Here is a 24,201-nt window from a genome sequence, read left to right on the forward strand (position 1 = left end):
CCAAACTTCTTTAAAAATTTTGATTTTTATTTATTTTTTATCCGATATGGGTCTTTTGCTGTTTGTCTAGGACTGGCTTCAGACTTGGATCCTCTTACCTGTGCCTCCAGCTCAGCTAGGACCACACACACACACCATCCCTTCCAGCCCTCAGAATGTCTATTTTAGACTGTTACATGGACAAAAGATGTAGACTGAGATTAAGGTGTATATTGAGCTACAGAGATAAGGTTCCAAATAGAATAATAAACTAGAGAAGATGGATAGAATGAATGGAGAAGTTATGAAGGTTTTGCTGAGAAGGTGACCTTGGCATGAAGGAAGGGATGGAGGGGAACCATTTTGTGGTCATCTGACAGGAGGCCCATCTAGATAGAGAACACAGCTAGGCAAATGCAAGAGCCTCTGAGACAGAGGAACGCCTGCTGTATGAGGTCAGAGTTGCTGAGGACTCAGAAGGTAACTGAAAGTATCGGTGTCAGGTTCAGCTGGACAAACATGCCCCCCAGCTAGCCTGAGTCATTCTGGGTTAACCCCTGAATGGTTGGTTCCATTCTTCAAAGTGTCCTGGTTTGGATGATAAATTATATCATCATCCTCAGCTACTAGGTCACTCAGGATTTGGGATTTTCTTCAGAGATATTGGAAACCATGAGTTGGAGTTGGCCAGGAATGGAACCAATAGGAAAGAGGTTATCAGGGTCACTAGGAGGGTTATTCTTGTTTGTCTAGTTGATTGAGGAATAGTCTGGATTACTGAAGCACACCTGAAGATGTCTGAGTGTTTCTAGAGACAATGAGATCCTGAGGGCTTCCACCTAGTGGGTAGATGAATCCTTTGATGGTGTCAAAGAATGATAGCATTATTGGGAAGGGTAGAAAGTAGACGGTAGGGTCTTTGGAGGGGTCCTGGAGGCAGAACCTTATGGCTCTGTCTTACCCTGCTTTCTTCCTGCATTCCCCTATTCCTGCTTCCCTGACTGTCAATCAGTGAGCTGCTTTGTTCTACCATGTCCTCCCAATGCCTCTGAGCCAAAATGAATCCTGCTTCCCTAAGGTTGCATCTGTCAGGTTGATCACAGCTACAGAAAACTAAGACAAGTCACGTTAGTCTCCTATGCTGAGAATGAAATATGGAGTCAGACTGGCAAGGGGGCAGGGGTGAAAACAGGAGAGAAGGTTGGGAGCCTATATAGGGTTGTCACTGTAGTGTAATTCAGTCAGAATTGAGTTGTTCCGGCTGAGGACATGCAGCTGGCTAGCAGTGGAAATGGAACTAGGACTGAATATCCTAAGTTGCCGCCTTCCGTTCTTTCTGCAGTGCCCTGTTTCTCTTGGTTTAAACTTGAGGATGAATGGAATGCCTTGCTGGCTGTTTTCAGGTCTATTAAGCCTCCTGTTCAATGGCACAACTCAGTTCCTTCCTCTTCCCATTGTGAGAAATAGACAAATAGACACACAACAGTTCCTTGTTCTGTTTTTGCACTCCAAGGGCTCATTTTGCCTACACTACTTTAGGTCTTTCCATTGAACCTCTGTATTTATACTTTTGGCTCATGCAGTTTGTCCAGAGTAATGAATTCTACATATCCAGTATGAGCTTCTTAATCATGAATGTTGTGATAAAAACTAGCAAGTTATAATGGAGACTAAGTATCTGTTGATGCCTTCTGAAATAGGAACATACATTCATGAGAATTGAATTTCCAAAGATCTAAATATATTTGTGGAGAGAATTGTTTAGACTTGCTTGGTTTTATTTTATTTTTTAAATTTTTTTTGGGGGGGTAGTACTGGAATTCAGGACCTTATACTCTTGCTTGACATTATATTCAAGGTTCTCTACCAGTTGAGCCACACCTCCATTTTTTGGCTTTTTGGTGGTTAACTGGAGATAAGAATCTCTTGGATTTTCTTGCCCTGGATGGCTTCAAGACAGGATTCTCACATCTCAGCCTCCTGAGTAGCTTAAACCACAAGCATGAGTCATCAGCACTGGGCTAAATCTTATGTCCACTTGATTTCCATTTTCTTTGTGCAAGCACTACCCTTAGTTATTTGTATTGCTTGTCTAGGTCAGAGTGGCTGAGGGAAGAATATACATGCTTATGAGGCCCTTCTGTGTAGTCACCTACAAATGAGTACGTGAGGGTAGATGGGAGGTTTGACGTGTACGTGTGCATATATTCTGCCAAATATGTGTGCTTGATTTGTAGACTTTGGGTGCTGCGGGGCTATGTAACACCATATACCCAAGCATGATACTTCAAGTAGTCAGAATTCCCAGAACAAACTAACATGTATATGTTTTCAACTGACTCTCAAATTCCAGCATTTTTAGTGGCTAGCAGGACTTGAGAATGAAACTGCAATAAGCAAACCCTCAAGGCATTTGAACAAAATAACAACAGAGGTATTTTATCGTGTGTTATGAGGTTAGGAGGTCTTTCTTGTCTTGATTACATTCTATTACATACTTAGACTTGAGATTCCTTAAGTCACCTTTTTAGGCATTCAAGTGCCCATACCTTATTCCAAGTCCTAGATTCCAAATGCTATACAAAAGAACCAGTGGATTATTTTTTTCTGAAGGCTCTCCCTATTGGGGTGGGAGGGAGGAACCTATAAAAAAAAAGAGCTAAGAGGTGATTTTCCCTTACATCTTGTTGGGTATGTGAGAAGAAGGCAGGCCTGTAGTTAGCGCCCACACTTAGAGAAGCAAGAACAGCCATGTTAGGTAGCAGAGAGTGTGAGGAGAGAAAGAGAAGAAAGAGAGTTGTATAAAGGTAGTTATTCAATACACTTAACTTCTACTACAGAGGTTCAGACTATTCAGAATGGGCAGGTGTAATAAACTATACATGAAGTAGTGTTCACCCTAACTATAATAGTTTAACAAGGAAAAACAGCTCATGTTGTATTTCAGAGATTTCGTTCACATTGTTATCTAGTAATTTTATTTCATAAAAAACTTAGATTTCCTTTACTTTGAATTCAGTTTCTTCCAAATGTTGGATCACGTGTGGACAACAGAACCAAAATTTGAGTGTATAAGCAGGTTTTTTGTCAGTTTCTACATGAAATCAAGGTGTCGGATTTTAAGTCTGGAGATTCAGGCCAGGGGAACCTCTGATCATTTGAACTCCTAAACCTATCACAAAAGTTGCTTCTCTATTTAGTTATTTGAACTCCTGGTGAGGCCTAGTGGAACAAGTAATCCAAACTAGTGGATAATCCAAAAATGTCATTTATATTTGGCTCTGGAATACACTACCAGATGTTACTCGAGCAGATTTCCCTTCCTAATTAGGCCTCACTTAAAGTAGAAGTTAATTTTGTCTTCATTAGCTGTTTCCAAATCAGCAGGATGGGGCAAGAACGAAGCCCAAAGCATGCTGGGTATTTGGGGAAAGTTGGCCCAGAGCAGAAAGTCACAGTAGATTGTGAGTAAAGAATGAAATTCAAATATGGATAATCAAGATGATGGGCATATATACTGGTAAATGTTCATAAGTACCATCTTGATGAATTCTTGGGCTTTATTAACTATTTTTATCCTATTAATCATGAGTGCAAAAAAATTCCATAATTAGAAAGAGGTTCTAAAAAATAAACTCAAATTTTATACTGAAAACTAGAGAGGCTCAGAGAGGTTAAGTGACATCTCACACAGATTGATCTCTGGATAAACAGTACCTGTGAAGCAGAAACTGATTAATGAGTGATAAGACAACCCCCCTGTTTCCTTCTTATTGATGATTTGAATAATGAGGAAGCAAGAATTCTTGTGGCCCTAATTCACATTAAGAGAGCTAAGATAATGAAGCTGTGATTAAATGGCTATTAAACTATTTTTATCAAACAGAGATCAAGTGAGTGTGAGAATCTGGGGACGCAGAGTGTAATTGCAATTCTACAAGATGCAGAAAAAATTACTATCATAAGCAGGACATGGTCCTTCTGTAATAGCCTCCATTTAGAATCTTTGGGATACCACATGCAGTTTTCCCTCTGCCTTTCTTCCTTCAGGTGTCCGTTAGCATCCCAGAGTCCCACATCTCTTCCTACATTGTGAGGAGGTAGGATTCTGTAGTATATACAGTTGGCTGAACCAAGTGGACCATTTGCCCCACTATATAACACCTGCTGAAGGATCCTTTGCCTCTGATCACAAAAGAAGAAAGCCAAGAACACACACCAACTCCAAACTTTCATTTTTGATGTGACCACAAACACTTGAACAGGCATGCTCTTCAACTGTGTCTTTTGGATTATATCAGAATTAGGACAGGTCATCTAGGGACATGACAGTCGTCCCAGAAAGCAGAGAAGAGCCTTTAAAATTTGATTCTAAGTTGTGATTGGTTAGAGTAAGTGACTTCCTATATCATCTGTCATTGGAAATTCTTTACACCTAGAGTGAGGTTTTGCTGCCGTGCCTTCTTACTTCCTGGTGATTCCTTGGAGAGAGGAGTTTTACAGGCACACAGACCTTTATTTAGGTCAGAAGAAGAGCAAGAGAATCACATTGTATAAGGAGAAGCCAAAGTTGAAACCCCCCATAGGAAATAATTCTTGATAGTTACAGAGCTCAACTGTGGAAATGCCCGTTAGCCTGGTTTTGTCTTTTACCTTCTATCTCAACTGACAGAGCCATGAACGAGCTGTAGATGCCTGCCCAATTGGAGATCTGGTTTTTGTCTTTTTTTGTGTTTTCCCTCCGCATCACTATTTTATTTTTTTTAACTCAGAAGGAGCTGAGACGTATATTTTTGTAAAAAAGCAATTTCAAACAATTGGAGAGTGGTATCAGGGCCACGTCTTTGAAAGGTTATCTTGCAATGTCATTTTACTGACTAATGTGTTTCCACACCTTGTCACTTGTGAACAGACGTGTTCGTAGGCCATTGTGCTTCATCTGCAATGACGTTGATTTATTTGCTCTGTAAATTGGGACCGCAGCAATAATGGAGAGTGACATTAATTGTTTAACGGAGTCCTCTTTGTCACATCCGTTGCCTTTTCCGGGACATATGATTGTTAAAACTTATACAGAACTAATTGAAATTGCCACAGTGAGGGGCCGGCTGTGTCCACTCAATGTTATGTGGAGGAGGAATATTCGATGAGCTTCTACACGAAAGTATCATCAATAAATATCAAGCTTTCTCCACAGCCTTCTGTAATTAAAGAAAACACAGAAAAGTTGAGATCCTAGCATTTATTTTATTCGTCTGTAATTAAAGCAGGAATTTACTAAAATAAGTGGTCTTGGAGTACCTTTTTGAGCTACTCACATAGAGGGAGGATAATAAAAATATCATAACAATAATTAATGGTCATTCTGAATGAAGGTGGAGAACATATCATGAATACAATAACCCTAGTGGTTCAGTCTAGTTGAATATAAGCCCCCTAAGTAAATTTCCAACATGAACACACACACACACACACACACACACCACACACACACACACACACACACACACACACACACACACACACACACACACACACACACACACACACACACACACACACACACACACACACACACACACACACCAAACCCCTTGTGGTTCCAGGAAAGTAGAGCATTAAAATAGTCGGTGGTTTATTCAAATCATGTAAATTAATTATGACATTATCAAGGGCCCATATTTCTGCCATTGTATTTGATATACATTCAATGCAGTCTTATTAAAGAAATTGGAAAAAACTAGTTAATTTAAGTGTCTTTGTCATTTTGACTTGATTGGAATTATAGAAGTTTGTGTACACAAGGGATAGAGCTAAGGCGCTATTGTATTATATAATTGAAAGCAAATAGCAGCTTGTCTTAGAGCTGGAAAGCCAAACACAAAATTTAAATCAAGGTAAACAAAATTACTCATTTATTGGTAAACATTCTTAACTATTTTTCCTGAGTTGTTCTTTGACTTCCGTGAAATAAGCTTTTAACTTTTAAGAATGGGTTACTTGTGAAAAATATCCAGTTTCTTAAAGGTCTGTGTATATGTCTGCATGCGCAAAGGTTATCTTGTTAGATAATATAGATATACAATCATGAAAATCTCATTCTGAGATGATTTCATATGCTGTATATTTTATTTAGACATAATTTGTTGAGAATTTGCTTTCTTGGGGAACATAAAAGGATGTAATTAGAAGTTGTGCCTACCAGATTATGATCGTAGGCAGAAATTAAGGGAAATATTCCTACTTTCTTATTTGGATCATTTGTATCTACATGGCCCAAGAGAAGTAGAGCTGGGATAGGGGGAGGAGTCGATAAGGTTTTGTTATTGAATTGTATACTTCAGATTTTAATCAATTGGTCACTTTGAAGAAGTTGAGTATGCCATTTTGAAGTTAAAAATTTACCACTTTTAGTTAGGTTTTAGCTTCTTTGTGAGGGTCTAGAACTCTATCCATCTATCACTTACGTCCAAGTTACTTTACTTACAATCTCCAACACAGGACAGCGAATGCAAGATGCCACATGAATATAATATAAAATAAAGCCAATTAAAGCCCACTATGAGAAGAAATGGCTCTTCTTGGCCTCTTGAATGCAAAAAAAAAAAAGTCTAGTTTTACTCCTAGATGGAGTGGTCAGTAATGAGGGAAAACAATTTTTATGTGAAAATAGAATGTATACGTGATAAAGCTCTGCCTAATTTCTCTAGTAATACAATTTGATTTTCTGATTAGCTGTCTTATTCTGTGATTCTTGTAATTTTGTCAGGTCAATTAACTGGAGTTCAGTGCTAGAGAGAGAGAGGAAGTGTAGGCTCTGCCGGCTTCATTAGGTGTCAGCAGCTTAGGTGCATTTTGTAATAGAATCTGTGTGGGATAATTTAGCCCATATTGTTAATGTCATAGAATAGAGAACTTGACAAAAAAAAGACATTGAAAGCAGGTCAAATTGGACAAACAATATGAAGTGTCACGAGAAGGAGAAGAAAGTTATCTCCGCAATATATATTGTCAGAAATAAATTCATATCAATGAATTATTCAGCAAGTGATCATTAACAATCCATCTCTATTGAAGGCCCAGATCTAAGACTTACTGTCCAGGTATACAGACTACAACACATTGTCTTGTTAGCAAGCCTGTGAGCTCTAGTATGGTAGCCCTTCGGTGTTCTTGTACAGAGGCTTAACACTGATACTATCTCTTTCAAAAATTGTAAATGGACTCTTGCTTTCTGCTAGCAGGGATTCTTGAAGACATGGCATTTTGTTTTCTTTCTCTCTGCATCTCCAATTCATAGCATGCTATTGGAATTGTTTAAGGGTTCAAACCTGCTTGTGGAATGAATGGTGGAAAAGTTAGCTTTTCAAGGATGTGCTGATGAGAATGAATCTAAAAGGTGGTAAGACAAGTTAGGATGTATTTGTAGAAACCACCATGATACAGGTGCTAGAATTCTACTCCTGGCTACAAGGAATGAATGCTCTTAAAAGGCATTACACAGTTAAGGGTCAGATAAAGAGGAGTCCAAGTAGTTCCAGAGACTAAATTCTGAAGAATTGTTTTCCAAACTGAAGAAGTCAAGAAAAAAAGTAGTTTTGCTGTGACAAGTTCAAAGTTGGGGCTTTAGAGATGAGGGAGCTGTTTGTTAGAAGGAAGAAATACCCAGTGAGAGATTTATGACTCAAGTTGGGAGAGATGTCAGAGTGAGAAAAAAAAATAAATGATTTTCTAGTGTTCAGTGATGAGATTATAATTGAAACCATGAAAGTGTATAGATTCTTTGGGTACCATTCAAATGGAAAGTTTTCTAATTTTTTTCAGGGGGAGGGGCAGAAGTTATGCTGTAGAGGAAATGAAGCAGTATGTTGGAAGATCAAATAGATGATGGCTACAGTTTTCTCAAGTTCTGAGACTTTCCCTGAGTCTTCTCTTTTAGTTAAGAAGACTCAAGAAAATAACTGTCCACAACACAATTACATACCATCCATCCATACAAAGTTAAGAGGTTGTGGAAGAAATGAGCATCTTATTGTGGGTGAACATGGAAGATTTCACATAAGAGTTCATTCATTTGGCTCAACAAGTTTCAGACTATGCTGATTAACAGATTAACAGAGTGATCCACATGTCAGTGTCAACTCACTGGTGTCTTCTGGGTTCTTCTTTTTTTTTTTTTCTGTTTGTGCAGAAGATAGATGAAGAGAATGAGGCAAACTTGCTTGCAGTCCTCACAGAGACACTGGACAGTCTCCCTGTGGATGAAGACGGATTGCCTTCATTTGATGCACTGACAGATGGAGACGTGACCACTGACCACGAAGCCAGTCCTTCCTCCATGCCTGACGGCACCCCTCCGCCTCAGGAGGTAGAAGAGCCGTCTCTAGTAAGAACCCTTCCTACTGTTTAACAGCAATCGGAGTTGCCCGTGGCTACCCGCTCCATGGGTATGATGTAGTAACAATAAGGTCGGGCTTTTTAATTTAGTCTAATACCCAAACAATCCCCAAATGAGCTCATAGTTGCAATTCCTGTGATTCTCTGTTAAAAGTGTTAAGGATACACAGTTCTTCTGTTTTTTTTTTTTTTTAACTCTTTCTTGGTTCGTAAGTGAATATATTTTTATTTCTTAGCATTATTTATGTTCAAAGGAAAACCATCAGAAAAGTAGACACCTAGGAAGAAGAGACAACTTGTCTGTGACTAAAAAAAAGCCTTCTAATATTAAAAAAAGGATGAAAATAGCCTTCTGATTTTAAATATATCTTGAACATGTTGAACATGGCAGTAAAGATCAAGTGTATTCATCATAATTTTTAGCTGTTGCATAATACTTTATTGTGATTAATTAAGTATTACCTTCTGGTTAGATGTTTGGGGTGACTTTGCTCCCATTTGTCATGATTATGAATGTTAGAATAATGGACATGCTCTCATTTTTATTGCATGCATTCAAATCTAGAAAGAGAATTGGTAGATATGAATATGTAATATTTTCAAAGCTTGGATCCATATTTCTTATAAAGGTTGAAAAATAATGGTACATTTGCAACTTAACTTACCGAAATTTATGTTAGGCAATGAAGAGCAAATTTGATGGCAATGAAGAGTGGATTTTTCTTCTCCATGCATTGCTTCACCAGAATTTTATTAGTTCTGAGACAGTTTACCTTACCATGTACAGTAGCCATTTGTCATTTACCATAAATCTGAAGTATAATATGCTGTATAAATTATGGAATGCCTTCGACCAAACTCTAATAATGTGCTCCTGTGTGCTGTTTGGAGGTTGTTTTTCTTATGTCTCTAAAAGCATTTCTTAATTTTTTAGTGTTAAAAAACACCCTATAAGAGATGGAGAACTTGCTTATATTTCTTTGTGTTTAGAGATTTCTACTCTTGGGGAGAATGTCCCCTGTGTGATATCCCTGTGTTTCTTATTTATTTTTCATCTGTTATTAGCTTTAGGATCTAACATGTGATACTAGATGATATTCTAGATGATATTCATGCTAGATGATATTCATGTACACAGTTTATTCAGCCAGGAGGGGGTGCTGAACAAAATCATCTGTACATCAGGGCAGGGAGGTCCTTGAGCATTATCTAGTTGAGTGAAGAAACAGAGGTCAAGGAACAATAAGTGTCTGGCCTGTATCAGAATCTACCTTGCCTAGTCTACTGACCAAAATTCAGCTTACAGCTCCTTTCTTACCATTCTGAAACTCTCTTTTATCCCACACGTATTCTCTCAGTCAGTCTTTTTGTAGGCTTGGTTGTGGAATGTAGTTCAAGGCATCAAAGAATCTTTCATTTATTGTCACTTTTTTTTCCTGGTACTGGGACATGAAATCAGGGCTGGGACATTGTCCTTTGGCTTTTTCGAAAAGCTCAAATCTAGCAGTCTACTATTTGAGCCATAGCTCTACTTCCAGCTTTTTGTTGGTCAATTGCAGATAAGAGTCTCATGGACTTTCCTGCCCAGGTTGGCTTTGAGCTATAACTCTCAGATCTCAGCCTTCTGAGTAGCTGGGATTACAGGCACGATCTTTTAGTGCCTCGTTATTTGTATTGGGGTCTTACAAGAAGAAAATGTATATCCACTCTTCTTTGCTCCCAAGGTCTAAATAAGCAAGATAATGTATTTCCCCTCATGGAGTAATGATATGAAAATTGATTTAGGAAAAAATACTTTATTATATATAAACATAATTTTTAAATTTAAATGAAGGTTATCAATGTTAGGTCTCAAATATAGGAAAAGATATACTTTTATCATTTCTTTCTTATCATAAAATATTTCACTTAGCAGTATTGTGCTAAGACATGATATAATAATTAGAGGATGATAGACTTTTATTTGTATTTCTAGTTAGTTGATTTTAAGTTAATAATTCTAGTGTACTTAATTGAAGCTGAAACAATGCATAACTTTTCTTGCTTTCCCTTCCCTGATACATTTCTAGCTTAAGAAGCTCTTACTGGCACCTGCCAATACTCAGCTGAGTTATAATGAATGCAGTGGTCTCAGCACCCAGAACCATGCAAATCACAATCCCAGGATCAGGACAAACCCTGCTGTTGTTAAGGTACACATGTAAATGTCTTAATACAAGAGGGAAGGTAACAAAGGGGTTTCTGCGTGGATTCATAAAATGGACTGTTAACTTTGTATGGATTCAACTCAGGGTCCAGCAGTTAGCTCAGCATGGCAATGAAGCACTTGAGCTATTGGAACCAGAAAGAATTTGTGTTTTGTGTTTGGGTCATTGAGAAAAAAAAAGTACAAAAGTATGCAACCCATTGCCTCATTTAGTAATATATGCAGCAGGTTGAGCTGTAACAACACGTACCAATGGGCTCATGTTAGCTACCAGGGACTTTAAGATACAGGATGGGTTTTTTGCCAGCTGCCTAGCCTGAGAAAGATGGCTCTAGAATCACTGCAAAAGATCTGTCTCTGCCATTAATTGGGAAGAATGCTGGCAATGGCATAATCCGGTTAGTGGTCTGTATTAAACAATGTTTGTCTTGCCGTTCACTGTGAGGAAAAACAGAGCGTTAAGGGGTACTTAAGAGAGTTGTGAATACTGGGCTTCAACAATCAGCGGCAAATTAAGGTTTAAACCAGCTTTCTTTCTTTCTTTCTTTCTTCTTCTTTTTTTGATTCACAGTAAAAGCTGTAGGGTCTTGTTAGTTACATGTTGCTGAGTAGAAACATTGAGATGGTGAAGAAATGAAATAAAAAAAGCCGCATAAATGTCATTTAGGAATTTTCAATGCAATTTTCTTTCCTTGTTCTGCAAACAATTATTCACAGCTCATAGATCTAGTATACTTAGACCGAACACTTCACTGCAAATCTCATCTCTTCAGAAAACCTATATCCATTCACATAAGGTTCAGTTGACTAATTTTAGCTTCTTTTATGCCTTGTGTTTAAGACCGAGAATTCATGGAGCAATAAAGCGAAGAGCATTTGTCAACAGCAAAAGCCACAGAGACGTCCCTGCTCAGAACTTCTCAAGTATCTGACCACAAATGATGACCCTCCGCACACCAAACCCACAGAAAACAGGAACAGCAGCAGAGACAAATGCACCTCCAAAAAGAAGTCTCACACACAGACACAGTCGCAACATGTACAAGGTAGGAGGAGGCCTCCGGGGGAAGGCAGGGCATGCATAGGTCCCAGTGCAGGAACCTCGTTCTACATTCCAATGGCAAGTCTCTGTGGAAAAAGAATCTAGCACTTTATCACAGTGAAGACAGACTGAATGGGTGCTGGACAGCTGGGAGGCAGCATAAGTCACAACCGCCAAAGGACACCTGAAATGTTAGCTTAGAAGGAGAGGAGATTACACCACACAGCTGTGAGGTTAGTATACAATTTTGGATGGCTGAGATCACTGGAGTTAGGTGCAAGCTTCACTAGTAAAGCCATTATTACATAGCATTATTCCCACCCCCTCCGGCCTTCTAACTAATGGAGAAAATGAGACACTGTGTATTTGCTCTCTTTACCTTTAGAAGTAGTAAATATTTATGTACACTCTGATTATAGGGTGCATTCTCTTCTTCCTCCTCCTCCTCCTCTTCCTCCTTCTTTTACTTCCTTCTTTTCCTTGCTTGCTTACTTGCTTGCTTCCTTCCTTCCGTCCTTTCCCTCTTCCTTCCTTCCTTCCTTTCCTTCCTTCCTTCCTTCCGTCCTTTCCCTCTTCCTTCCTTCCTTCCTTCCTTCCTTCCTTCCTTCCTTCCTTCCTTCCTTCCTTCCTTCCTTTCCTTCCTTCCTTCCTTCCTTTCCTTCCTTCCTTCCTTCCTTCCTTCCTTCCTTCCTTCCTTCCTTCCTTCCTTCCTTCCTTCCTTCCTTCCTTCCTTCTTCCCTTCCTTCCTTCTTCCCTTCCTTCCTTTCTTTCTGTTTTTCCTCTTTCTTCTCCTCCTCCCCATGCCCCCTCTGTCTTCTCCTCTTCCCCCTTTTTCCCTTCTCCCCTTCCTCCTTCTTCTTCTCTTGGACACCTGGTATGCTCACAGATTAATTAATTTATTTTCTGTGCTGGGACTAGGGCTTGAACTCAGAGCCTTGTGTTCTTGCTTTTTTTTTTTTTTTTTTTTTGCTCAAAGCTGGTTGCCCTACCACTTGAGCCACACCTCTACTTCTAGCCTTTTGGTAGTTACTTGGAGATAAGAGTGATATGGACTCCACTGCTCTGGCTGGCTTTGAACCAGGATCCTTAGATGTCAAACTGTTGAATAGCTAGAATTACAACTATGAGCTTCAAGTGCCCAGCCACAGATTTTATTTTGTAGGTAAGGATTCAGACATTTTTCAAAATTTTTTTTCAAAAATTATTGCCTATATTACAACATCTAGGGTTATATATCATGAGGAGGCTGATGTTTCTGAGACAAATCAGGATATGCCCTCCAGAGTGTCCAGCTTTCTGCTGGTTAATTGGAGACAAGAGGCTCATTGTCTTTCTTGCCTGAGCTGACTGAACCTTGATCCTTGATCTGCAAATCTCAGCCTCCTGACCAGCTAGGATTACAGGCATGAGTCACTGGTGCCTGGCTTCCTTTAATATTTCAAATTGGCTCTCAATTGGTTTCTCTGTTAGAGAGGCAAATTTACTGCCCACCTCTCTGTGTCAGTTTGGGAAGTTGTATTTAATGGGCCCAAATTCCTTTCAATAGCTCCCTTTGCCCCTGTTGGCTACCTATTGCCAAATGTGTCATAGTATTTTTTTTGGTGGGGGGAGGGTCAGTCATGGGGCTTGAACTTTGGGTTGGGTGCTGTCCCTCAGCTCTTCAGCTCAAGGTGAGTGCTCTATCACTTGAGCCACAGTGCCACTTCTGGCTTTTTCTGCTTATGTGGTACTGAGGAATCAAACCCAGGGCCCCATGTATGCATGGCAAGCACTCTACCACGGACCACCTTCTCAGCCCCATGTGTCATAGTATTTTAAGAAACCGGGGACCCCCATTCTGAGGGGGTGCCTGGGCTGAGGCCTGGTACAAGGAAGCTGGTTGGGCTGGCTCATGTGAGGGAAGAGAACATTCACTGTGCTCCCCTCAGCCTTACTGTGGTCATAGATATTTATCCTGGAGCTGAAGTTTTGTTTTGAGCTTGGTGAAACTCTGTGAACAGAAACCCAGACCAGGTACACATGGCAACACTCTCTCCCTCTCTCTCTCTGTCTCTCTCTGTCTCTCTCTCCCTCTCTCTCTCTCTCTCTCTGTCTCTCTCTCTCTCTGTGTCTCTCTCTCTCTCTGTCTCTCTCTCTCTCTGTCTCTCTCTCTCTTTCTCTGTCTCTGTCTCTCTCTCTCTTTCTCTGTCTCTCTCTGTCTCTCTGTCTCTGTCTCTCTCTCTCTCTCACCCCTTTTGAATTTTGAGTGTGTTTTTAAGTTCACTTATCTTTCGTTTTTGCTGTAAACTTTTACAAATCTTGGCAGTGAAAAATTAAAGAGCCCTCTGGGGGATACATTTTCTAGATGAGACCAGCTACACGTGCATTATTTTAAGTTATATATCTCTGGTAAGGGATGAAAGGCTTATCCCAGAACAAAGCTTGCTGATTAAGGAAAAATAAAAAATAAATAAATAAATCCTGTCACTATTAAAGGCCTAAAAGAAATGAAACATGGCTGGCTATTAATAATCAAAGCCGTCTCAGAGATTACTGACATTCGTATTCAGAATGAGAAAGGAGGAAGTACATGAACAGTTAGAGGCAATGACAGAAGATGCTGTGATGTCACCTTTCTTCATGCATTGGAATTTTGTTCTCAACAAACTTTGCCTGAGTCCTCTGTGGTATCATGCTTTTGTGCTCATTTTGTTTCCTTAGGATGATAGTCTAGACTTTTTGTATATGGGTAGCACATTTATTCATCTACTTATTCATTCATTCATTCACAAGTGCATTTAACTAAAATCAATATATTCTGCATGACAAAGAAATTTCAGCCCCACAGAGACCACCTTCATACCCTCTGGCCTGCTGGTCCTCGGAACAAGGTGGATGGATGCACCTTTCCCTAAACCAAGTCAGCATCCTCTAGTGACTTTCTACTTTGGGTATTGCACTCTCCCTGTGGTTACACTTCCTGTTTGTCTTTGGTACCATTTAAATATGGCAGCTGCAAATTCTTCTTCCTCCATTGGCTTTGCTTTACTTGCATCCAGACATCAAAATTTTAAGGGCCTTCCTTTGACCATTTCAAATGCCTTCTCTATATCTCAAAACCTGAAATTTCAGATTCTGCTTTTTAATGTACATTTATTGTATGATATAGAACATAATTACATCTCAGGTTGTATTTTCTATAGAACTTGTGCATATTATCCTAATTATTCACTGAACATAAAAGTGACTAAAGTTTCTGAGGAGAAACTCATTCTTTTGGAAGGCTCATTAAATTAGACAAACTCAAAAATTAATGTACAACCAGATAATTTATCTGTATATATATGAAAAACAATTAATTGATGTACCTAATATGCAGAAGCTAGCATGTTTTTCATATTTCTGGTTCTACATTAGATAGATCATATAGCACTCAACTGTTTAAAAACCAAATCTAAATCTACAAATTAAATATAAAATACTATATATCCAAGTAAAGTACCTAATCTCAGGCTAATTGGACATAAATAATATTTTCATATTTTAAAATACCTTAATTAGTGGGATTGATAAATTTACATTAAAAAATTTACATTAAAAATCTGTTGAATAAAATTGCTTTTGATAATGGGAGAAAGAAAACACCATTTTGGCCAATTCTGCCAATAACCAGTTTTTTTGTTTTGTTTTGTTTTTTGTTTTTGTTTTTTGGGTTCAGTTGTGAGGCCTGAACTCTGAGCCTGGGCGCTGTCCCTCAGCTCTTCAGCTCAAGGTTAGCGCTCTACCACTTGAGCCACAGCGCCACTTCTGGCTTTTTTTCTTTTTGCTTATGTGGTGTTGGGGAATCGAACCCAGGGCCTCAGGCAAGCAAGGCAAGCGCTCAACCACTGAGCCACCTTCCCAGCCCCCACTAACCAGTTTTATAGCTCTGCAAAGATCATTTGGCTCTGTTATGTCTCTATCTTTTCATCCATAAAGAAATTTATTCCAAAGACCCTTTTGGTTTCGACTCCATCAGTTTTATTACATAAATAACTATCTCTTGACCTTCTAAAAGTGGTTATTTAATGAGAAAAATTTGACATACACCTACATACATACATCTCCACAGACACGCATATATGCTTATGGATATGTACACATGATAAGGATGTCTGCCTTAAGTATATTTCTTATCATTTAGTCCCTTCTTTCTGTTCAGAATGAAAGACTCACATGAAGATGTAGCTAAAACATTGGTGAAAGATTTTTTTTTAATCATCCCTGTCCTTTATTACTAGGAACTGCTTCCTGTAGAAAGTTAGATTTAGGAAAGGCTGAAAGGAAGTAATAAGCTCTTTATTGCATGTCTATGGAACTCTTAACTGATTGACATAGTCTCTTATTTCAGTTGTCTGTTGGATTTGTCAATGTGAACTCCATTCAAGCCATCTGGGTCAATGTCCACCATTTGCTATCATCTCTCAATTAATTTCCAGTGAATGGAATGGTTATTGCTTGAGCTTTGGCCTCATAGACATAACCTATTCTCGAGGCTAGATATAAAATTATACATTTTAGGAGTAAAATAAACTGAATATTCATAACGTTCTGTCGCCTTGTAGTTACTCTGCTGTTTTCTTGTCTGAACAAACTGTGCACTATATTCCAAATTAAAACAGAAAACATTATTTCTCTCTGATGGTATGCTGCAAATTTTGTATCCTTAACAGGATGATACATTTTGGGGGAAAATTCTGTTTGGGTATGTGTTTTCAAATGGTAGTTTACTGATGCAAATGTTGTTTGGAATTTGTTTTAGCATAACGGACTGTTGTCTGACTTTGATCCAATATTCAAGGATTTCCTTAGTTTAGATTCCCAGTTTCCTGGCTCTCTTTCCAACTTGAGTGCAGTAGACAGAAAATAAATCTGCAGAACACTCAATATTTTATAACTAGTTTCTTTCTCTCCCCCTCCCTTTAGCCAAACCAACAACTTTATCTCTTCCTCTGACCCCAGAGTCACCAAAGTAAGTATTAAGAAATGCAACCATTTTCAGAAAGGGAAGGGGATTCTAATACGTTTGGCTACAGCAACTCCATTTCAGTTTGTTTTTATAAATGTGCCATATCTTCCAGTGACCCCAAGAGTTCCCCATTTGAGAACAAGACTATTGAACGAACCTTAAGTGTGGAACTCTCTGGAACTGCAGGTAAGCCTCCTATTCCACCTGAAAATGTTGTGTGTATGGGAAAGATGTTATTAGTTCCTACAATGTATGTTCTCTGTGCAATTAATGAAAGAGTGCCAACAAAGTTAGCAAAGTCATCAACAAATACCTTCAGTTGCTTATGCTGACAAGTGGAGTTGACATTTATTGTATTCAGAACCTTCTGCTGTATATTTTTGCTTTGGATTCTGAAGAATCCTTTTTCAGATAAAGATGTGGAAACCTTAGTAGGAGGAGAAGTTAACACATTGGATTGCCTATCTAATAACTATAGCAGGTATAGAAATGGTTCTACTAAATTTCTCAGTGACCTCAGGAGGATATTGGTAGGGTTTTGTTGTTGTTGTTTCTTATTTTTAAGTTGAGGAAATGAGATTTAGAGATATTTAGGAACTTGCAGAGGATTGTTGAGCTGAAGAACAAAGGACAAATCCTTGAATTCCATTTCTTTTTCGGAGATCAATACTTCACTTGGAATATTTTCACACTCTCCTATATTTAGCAGCATAATGCTATCCAAAGTATGTCACTATTTTTGTATCTTTCCAGCAAAAGAGAAAACTGAAAATATATCCATTCATCAAAACAAAATGTTCTTATGTATGTGTTTTCCAACAAGAGTAATTTCCTTGGACCTTTGGGATCTCTGAACTTCTTTAGCCAGTCTTTGCTTCATGTGAAGAGAAAAGAGCTTGAATCGTTGGACTCGCTGAAGAGTTCCTAGGCAAACTTCTGAGTCGGTTGTCAATGGTGCTTCTCTGCTTGCTAAGTGCTTTAGGTTTAGGTACTTGAATTCTACCAGAAAGTGAATCTTAGGATGTCAGAACAAGAAGTTCTTTGGCTCTGGCCATTGCTGATAAGGATAAAGAAACAGTAAGTTAAACAAGATGCTTTCAACCAGAACTATGGTGCCTACATGCACCACAGTCATTGTCACTAAGTTTAATTTCACACTTTGAATTTGCTAAATTACCTCCTTATGAAAGGGCCACTGCATGATTGCATGATTTGGTCAAGCAGTAGAGTAGTTAATTTCATGGTATATGAATAGTATGTATATACAGGCATATATATATATATATATGTATTAGTTTTATATCTGTTTTATATTGCACACATAAATTCACTTCTTTAAGCATATGCATAACATTATTTTTTTAAAAATTATAACACAGATATGGTTAGAAGTAACTTTTTTTAGTATGTATTATATACAGTGACCAGAGAGGACAAGGAGTTGGCAGGTTCCTTTATAAAGTTGATTCAAGCAACTCTGAACTTTTAACATATCGGTGTGCTTTTGCTTGAAACATTTAAACACACATTAAAATATCAAATTGATATTTTGGACTTAAATGTGGCAACTAGGGATCCATTTGTCTTTCTGCCTTCAATCACATGAATACCATGTGCCATGTCCTAGATAGTATGCCCTATTTTTTTTGTTCTTTGAAGGAAAATAATTAAATACATGTGGTGCACGTGTGTGTGCATGTGTGTGTGTGCTTGCACTCACGTGTACCCTCCTGTGCACACCAGTTCTAGAGCTGAAGTCATGTGCACATTCCTGTGCACACCAGTTCTAGGGCTAAAGTCAGGACCTGGGCACTGTCCCCAAACTTCTTTTGCTTAAGGCTAGTGCTGTACCACTTGGGCCACAGCACCATTCCCAGCTGTTTTCTTTGTAGTTTATTAGAGAAAATAGTCTCATGGACTTCAAACCACGATCCTCACATCTCAGTCTCCTGAGTAGCTAGGATTACAGCCATGAGCCACCAGTTTTTGGCAAGAATTGAATACATTTATAACAGCAATTTGAGTGTGAAGTTTTTCTATATTTTTTTAATGATTTCCCCCCATTGTTGCATGATAACACCAACTCCAAACAAATTTATAGTATTTTTCTTTTAGCAACTTACCTTTACTGTATCCTCTTAGAGAAACAATTTGTCAACTCCTATTTCATTTATGTAATATTTTTGTCAACTAATGTAATGCCAGTCACTGGTACCATGAACATGAACACATTTGGGAAAATATACTGCTATGGCTCTGAGTGATAATCAGCTCAAAAGAATCTTTTCATTGTTATTCCTGGAGTTAGTCAGTTACTCGCTTTTAGAGAAGGGTAAAAGCGCTTCCGTATGTGTACTAATTCCAAGCTTTTCATTAAAGAAACACTTTTGTTAATTCTATGATTACAAATGTAAGCTCACTGTAAAAAAATGTAAAAAAATAAACGTTGAAAAATTCTTTACAGTCTTAAAACATAGAAACATCCATAAAATGTTTTTTATGGCTTTTCTCATTTGCTTGTAATAATTTTGTATATCTGTAAGTGCATGTATATAAAATTTTGTATATACTGATTTTTCGATGACCATTTTAATAATTTTTTAATCATCTTAAACTCTTTACTGTTTGTCTATATTAGTTTGATTAGGCAGATCAAGATTTATTTAAGCATACTTCTATTATCATATATTTAGATTGCTTTATAATGTATCTTTTTGAACTAGCACTGCAGTGGAATATTATATATAGAGAGAGGGAATGACAGAAAAAGTGTATATACATGTATATATATATATATATATACATGTATATATATATATATATATATATATATATATTGTGTGTGTGTGTGAGTGTGTGAGTGTGTGTGTGTGGTGTAGTGCTGTCCCTGAGCTTTTTGCTCTAGGCTGATGCTCTACCACTTGAGCTACAGCTGTGTGTCCAACTACTTGTGCAGTTAATTTGAGATGAGAGTCTCACAGGCTTTCCTGCCTGGGCTGGCTTCAAACTGCAATCCTCAGATCTCAGCCTTCTTGAGTAGCTAGGAATACAGGCATAAAATACTGGCACCCAACTTGTTCATAAATTTTTTTAATCTTATTTTTCTTAAATAGGTTTCTAACAGTTATTAATGCCAAAAATAAGCTCATAAATATCTGAAAAAAATCTGATGTATACACTGTCACCTGTTTTCCAAAAGGATGTTTCTACATGTAGCCCTATTCGTATTGAATAAACATCCTTGCTGTACTGTATCTTTACTGACATTGGGTATTCTCATTGTTAAAGTATTTTTCTAATTTGTAAACATATTATTTACTTATATCTCAATTGTGAGTAAGACAGTAGTATTTACAAAGAAATTTGAATATTTATTCTTATTGACAGATTTCTTTATGTTTGTGGTGCTAATAATGAAGCTCAGTGTCTTACATATGTTTGATGTTCACTCTACCACTGGGCTACGTCAGTAGCCCAGGAATGCAATTTTAAGCAGTTTATTTATACTTTGAGAACTCTATAACCCACTCAATTGAATGACAGATAGAGATTTTTTTGTTGTTGTTACACATGGGGCTTGAACTCTGGGCCTGAACGCTGTCCCTCTTCAGCCCAAGGCTAGCGCTCTACCACTTGAGCCACTCCGCCACTTCCAGTTTTCTGTGTGGTTTATTGGAGATAAGAGTCTCAAGGACTTTCCTGCCCAGGCTGGCTTGGAACCATGATCCTCAGATCTCAGCCTCCTGAGTTGCTAGGATTACAGGTATGAACCACTGGTGCCTGGCTTCAGGTAGAGATTTATATTAAAAAAAGTTTTTTAATACTAGAAATCCATAAAAATTTTTATATAGTCTACTTAATGATTCACTATCATGTTATTTTAATACTTTATTCTGGCACTGTTGAAAAGTTATTGGGAGCAATGCAAACTAATTTTCTGACTCTGTGTGTGTGTGTGTGTGTGTGTGTGTGTGTGTGTGTGTGTGTGTGTGTGTGTGTGTGTGTGTGTGTGTGTGTGTGTGTGTGTGTGTGTGTGTGTGTGTGTGTGTGTGTGTGTGTGTATGTATGTGTGTGTTAATACTGATGCTTGAACTCAGGGCCTAAGTACTATCCCTTAACTTTTTTGCTCAAGTCTGGCATTCTACCACTTGTGCCACATTTCTGCCTTTGTGGTGGTTGATTAGAGATCAGATTTTTCACCTTATCACAGACTTGTTTTCCCTGGGTAGTTTGAATCACAATCCTCAGACTTCATTCTCCTGAGTGGCTAAATTTACAGGCATGAGTCTGGTTTATCTACATATTTTTAATACTTGCTCTATATATTTCAGGTCCTGGTTGGTATGTAGCAAATGTAAGACTTGGAGACACATGTATGAGAAGCATGAAACATAATGCTTGGTCATAATGTACATTAAATAAATATTCTCAGGCTTCACCCACGGGGTTAATCTCCAGAATATACTACCTACAGATAAGCAGCAGGAAAGGAAGAATACTTGTGATATATAATGTTTTGCTACTTTCTAGAAAAAGGTGGGCCCAGAGAATGACCTTTAGTTTGTTGAGCATGATGGCAATAATAGGAAGATAGAAGGCTGGAAAGCTGAGGTAGAGCCAGTTTGTGGTGATGGCAGAGAAGGAATTTAGAGCTATGGGAAAATACACATGAGGAAGAATGCAAAGGATGTAGTAGGGGTCTGAAAGGTGAAGTCTGGTGGTAGAAGGGAGAGACGGAGCGTATGATGTCTTTGGGTCACTATCTCCTTTAAAACTCATCAGGAAAATGTATTACTTGTGTTTGGAGGAGACAAACATTGACTACACCTCAAGAGAATCAGGAAGGGATAAAAGGGACTGTCCAAGGGGAATACTATAATAACATAACTTCAAAGTTAAAGACCATGATTATGGGAAAGATTTACAAGAACCTTGAGGACAGTTGAAGGAACAGAAAGTAATGTTAAGGCCCATTATCTCAGTGAATGACACAGTGATGCATGATGGAAGGACTCTGAAGGAAATTGAACTCTCAACAGGTGAAACTGACTTGGGGAGTCTTAAGGAAGAAACGTATTTGCATCTGAGCTTAAAGTACTGCGTGAAGTGGAGAGGAGATATTGACATAAGGATGGAAAAAGAGGCAGATGCTCAGATGACATGAGCTTGACGTGGAATTGAAAATAGTCAGGGAAGATTAGTTGGAGCGCTCACTTCTCTCCTTCATCATATCCGGTTGCTAAGACTCCTTTTCTCTCTCCTTGATATTTTCTTGGCCTCAGTTCCTTCAATTTTAAAGTCATATTCATAACAACTAAATTCAAATACTATTAGTTTCAAAATATAGCTTGAGCTCTATTACCAATATTCAACCATTCTCAACTTACATACATGACAATGGCGTGGAGTTCAACATGTTTTTAAATGAAAATGTTCCATAGGGTAGAATGATTTTTTTAAGGGAAAATGATATGTCTTAGTGAAGTTAGGAAGAAACTTTGCTTTGCTGTTAGACAAACCCACGTTCAAAATGTGGATCTACCCTCATCTAGAATATGACCCGGATCAATGTACTCAATATTCATAAAATTCAGGGTCCTGATCCATCAGATGAAGACCATAACATTACCTGCCTCACAGGTCACTATGAGGATTAAATAAGATTAATCACAAATCCTAGCATATTATACAACTATCCAATAAATATTAGCTGCTTCTCCATTAACTAATTCTCAGTTCACTTAATCTGCTGAGTCCAGTGGACATTATTTCTTCTTGACTAGTACGATTGTCTCGTCTAATATTTTAATGTTCTCGGCTCACCAACATCCTCAATCCTGCTGCTAGCTTCTTTAGAACCCTCATATGTGAATTTCTTTATTCTGTTTTGTGGCACATCCACACCCATGTCTCTAAACACTGAACAGATACTACTCATGTGTGTGTGTGTGTGTGTGTGTATGTGTGTGTGTGTGTGTGTGTGTGTGTGTGTGTGTGTGTGTGTGTGAGAGACTTAGCCATCAAGACCGAAACAGCTCTTTCATAGTCTCTCAACATCTATTTCTATTACCAGAAATTCTCATGATTAATCAGAAATATTTGCCACTACATAGTATAACTTCTTTTGGCGCCCTGTGTATTTCATCATTGAGAAAAATGTTGTATGTGGACATCAGTTTTATGCTGGACTTGGGATTCGAAGTAGATCCAGCTCACTAGAGAGTGTGTCTCTTTCCCAAAATCTTGAATCTTAAAGATTGTAGTTGACATCTGTTATGTTAAATAGGTTTCATTGCATGTGCCAAGTATCACTGATAGGGGTTGGCTGCCAGGAGCATTGTATTGTAGAAGATTCTAAGGCCAACTCTCAGTGGGAATGTCCTGATCAATTAGTGATGTCTGCCATAGAGGCAGCAGTGGGTAGAGGGGATGGAAATGGCATTTCATACTGTTGATTTGTTCATTCTAGTTCTATATGCTTCATCTGTTTTTGGTTGAGGCACTGAAAGTAACCAAGCTGTTACCTAGGTTTTCTGGTATCTTTTCTTTCTTTTTGTTTTCACTCTCACAAATTTTAGTGAATTTTTCCAAACATTTAAGAAAAAAATGTAAAGAGTCAACAAAATTCTAAGACCTCTAGAATAATGTCTGTGCCCCATCTGCAGTGTCTTTGGGAGACAGGAGGGATAAGATAGGAAGTTTGCTTTATTAGGTATTGCCAGCTGGTCTGACTTCTTCGTGATTGTCCTAAACTAGCTCATTTTGGCTGATAAAAAAAACAACAACAACTCTTCTCTTTTACAGGTGTAGAAACTAATTTGATTTCAAAATAGCTGTTAGTAAAGCAAGCTGAGAGAAAAGAGAATGCTCTTTTGGCAGAAGGCATTTAAATCTATTGCATATGGAGATTTTCAGGCTGCTACCATCTTTTTTGTGTTGTTTGTTTCTGAAATGGAAATGGCAAGGCAATGTCAGCTGCCCAAGGTGGTGGTTTTAACCAGGAGATATAAAGGAATTTGGTTAGGGACCAAAATGACTTGCACCAAAATTTCATGTTCAAGTATAAACTGTTTTGTTTGTAATTACTAAAAACATTGTACAGACACTGGTGCTATTATACAATTAATTAAGAAAATGTAAACAAGATAATCAGCAGTCTAATTACATTAATACTACTGGAACTTGGCAATTTGTTTTCTCTGTTGGTCAGTGTTTTTTGTTGTTTCATTTTTGTTTATGGGCTGGCACTAGGACTTGAACTTAGAGTCTGACTCTCTCACTTGGATTTTTTGCTCAAAGGTGGTGCTATACCACTTGAGCCACACCTCTACTTCTGGCTTTTTTTGCTGGTTAATTGCAGGTGAGAGTCTCATAGACTTTTCTTCCTGGGCTGTCTTTGAACCAGAGAGCTAGCTACTCAGATCTCAACCTGATTAGCTAGGATTAAAGGCATGAGCAACCAGCACCTAGGGTGGTACATTTATTTATTTTATTCTTGAAATCAGACTATACATGCATCCCAAACAAACAAACCAACAAAAATCATGGAACTCATTTACCAATTAATTTCAAACTTTTAAAAATAAGGAT

The 24,201-nt window shown here is 38.1% G+C and overlaps 1 protein-coding gene across 4 annotated transcripts in view; it reads left to right on the forward strand.

Moving 5' to 3' along the window:
• Positions 1-24,201, forward strand: part of Ppargc1a (PPARG coactivator 1 alpha) — a 649,949-nt gene that overhangs the window by 597,730 nt on the left and 28,018 nt on the right. For all 4 annotated transcript variants that reach the window (XM_070012853.1, XM_070012854.1, XM_070012852.1 and 1 more), the window contains 5 exons: positions 8,171-8,365; positions 10,446-10,568; positions 11,424-11,628; positions 16,569-16,614; positions 16,724-16,797. In XM_070012853.1, the coding sequence (XP_069868954.1) occupies positions 8,171-8,365; positions 10,446-10,568; positions 11,424-11,628; positions 16,569-16,614; positions 16,724-16,797 (643 nt within the window). The remainder of the gene's footprint in view (positions 1-8,170; positions 8,366-10,445; positions 10,569-11,423; positions 11,629-16,568; positions 16,615-16,723; positions 16,798-24,201) is intronic.

Source organism: Dipodomys merriami, unplaced genomic scaffold (assembly GCF_024711535.1).
Source record: "Dipodomys merriami isolate MVZ:Mamm:240054 unplaced genomic scaffold, mDipMer1.0.p SCAF_9, whole genome shotgun sequence".
Taxonomy (NCBI): Eukaryota; Metazoa; Chordata; class Mammalia; order Rodentia; family Heteromyidae; genus Dipodomys; species Dipodomys merriami.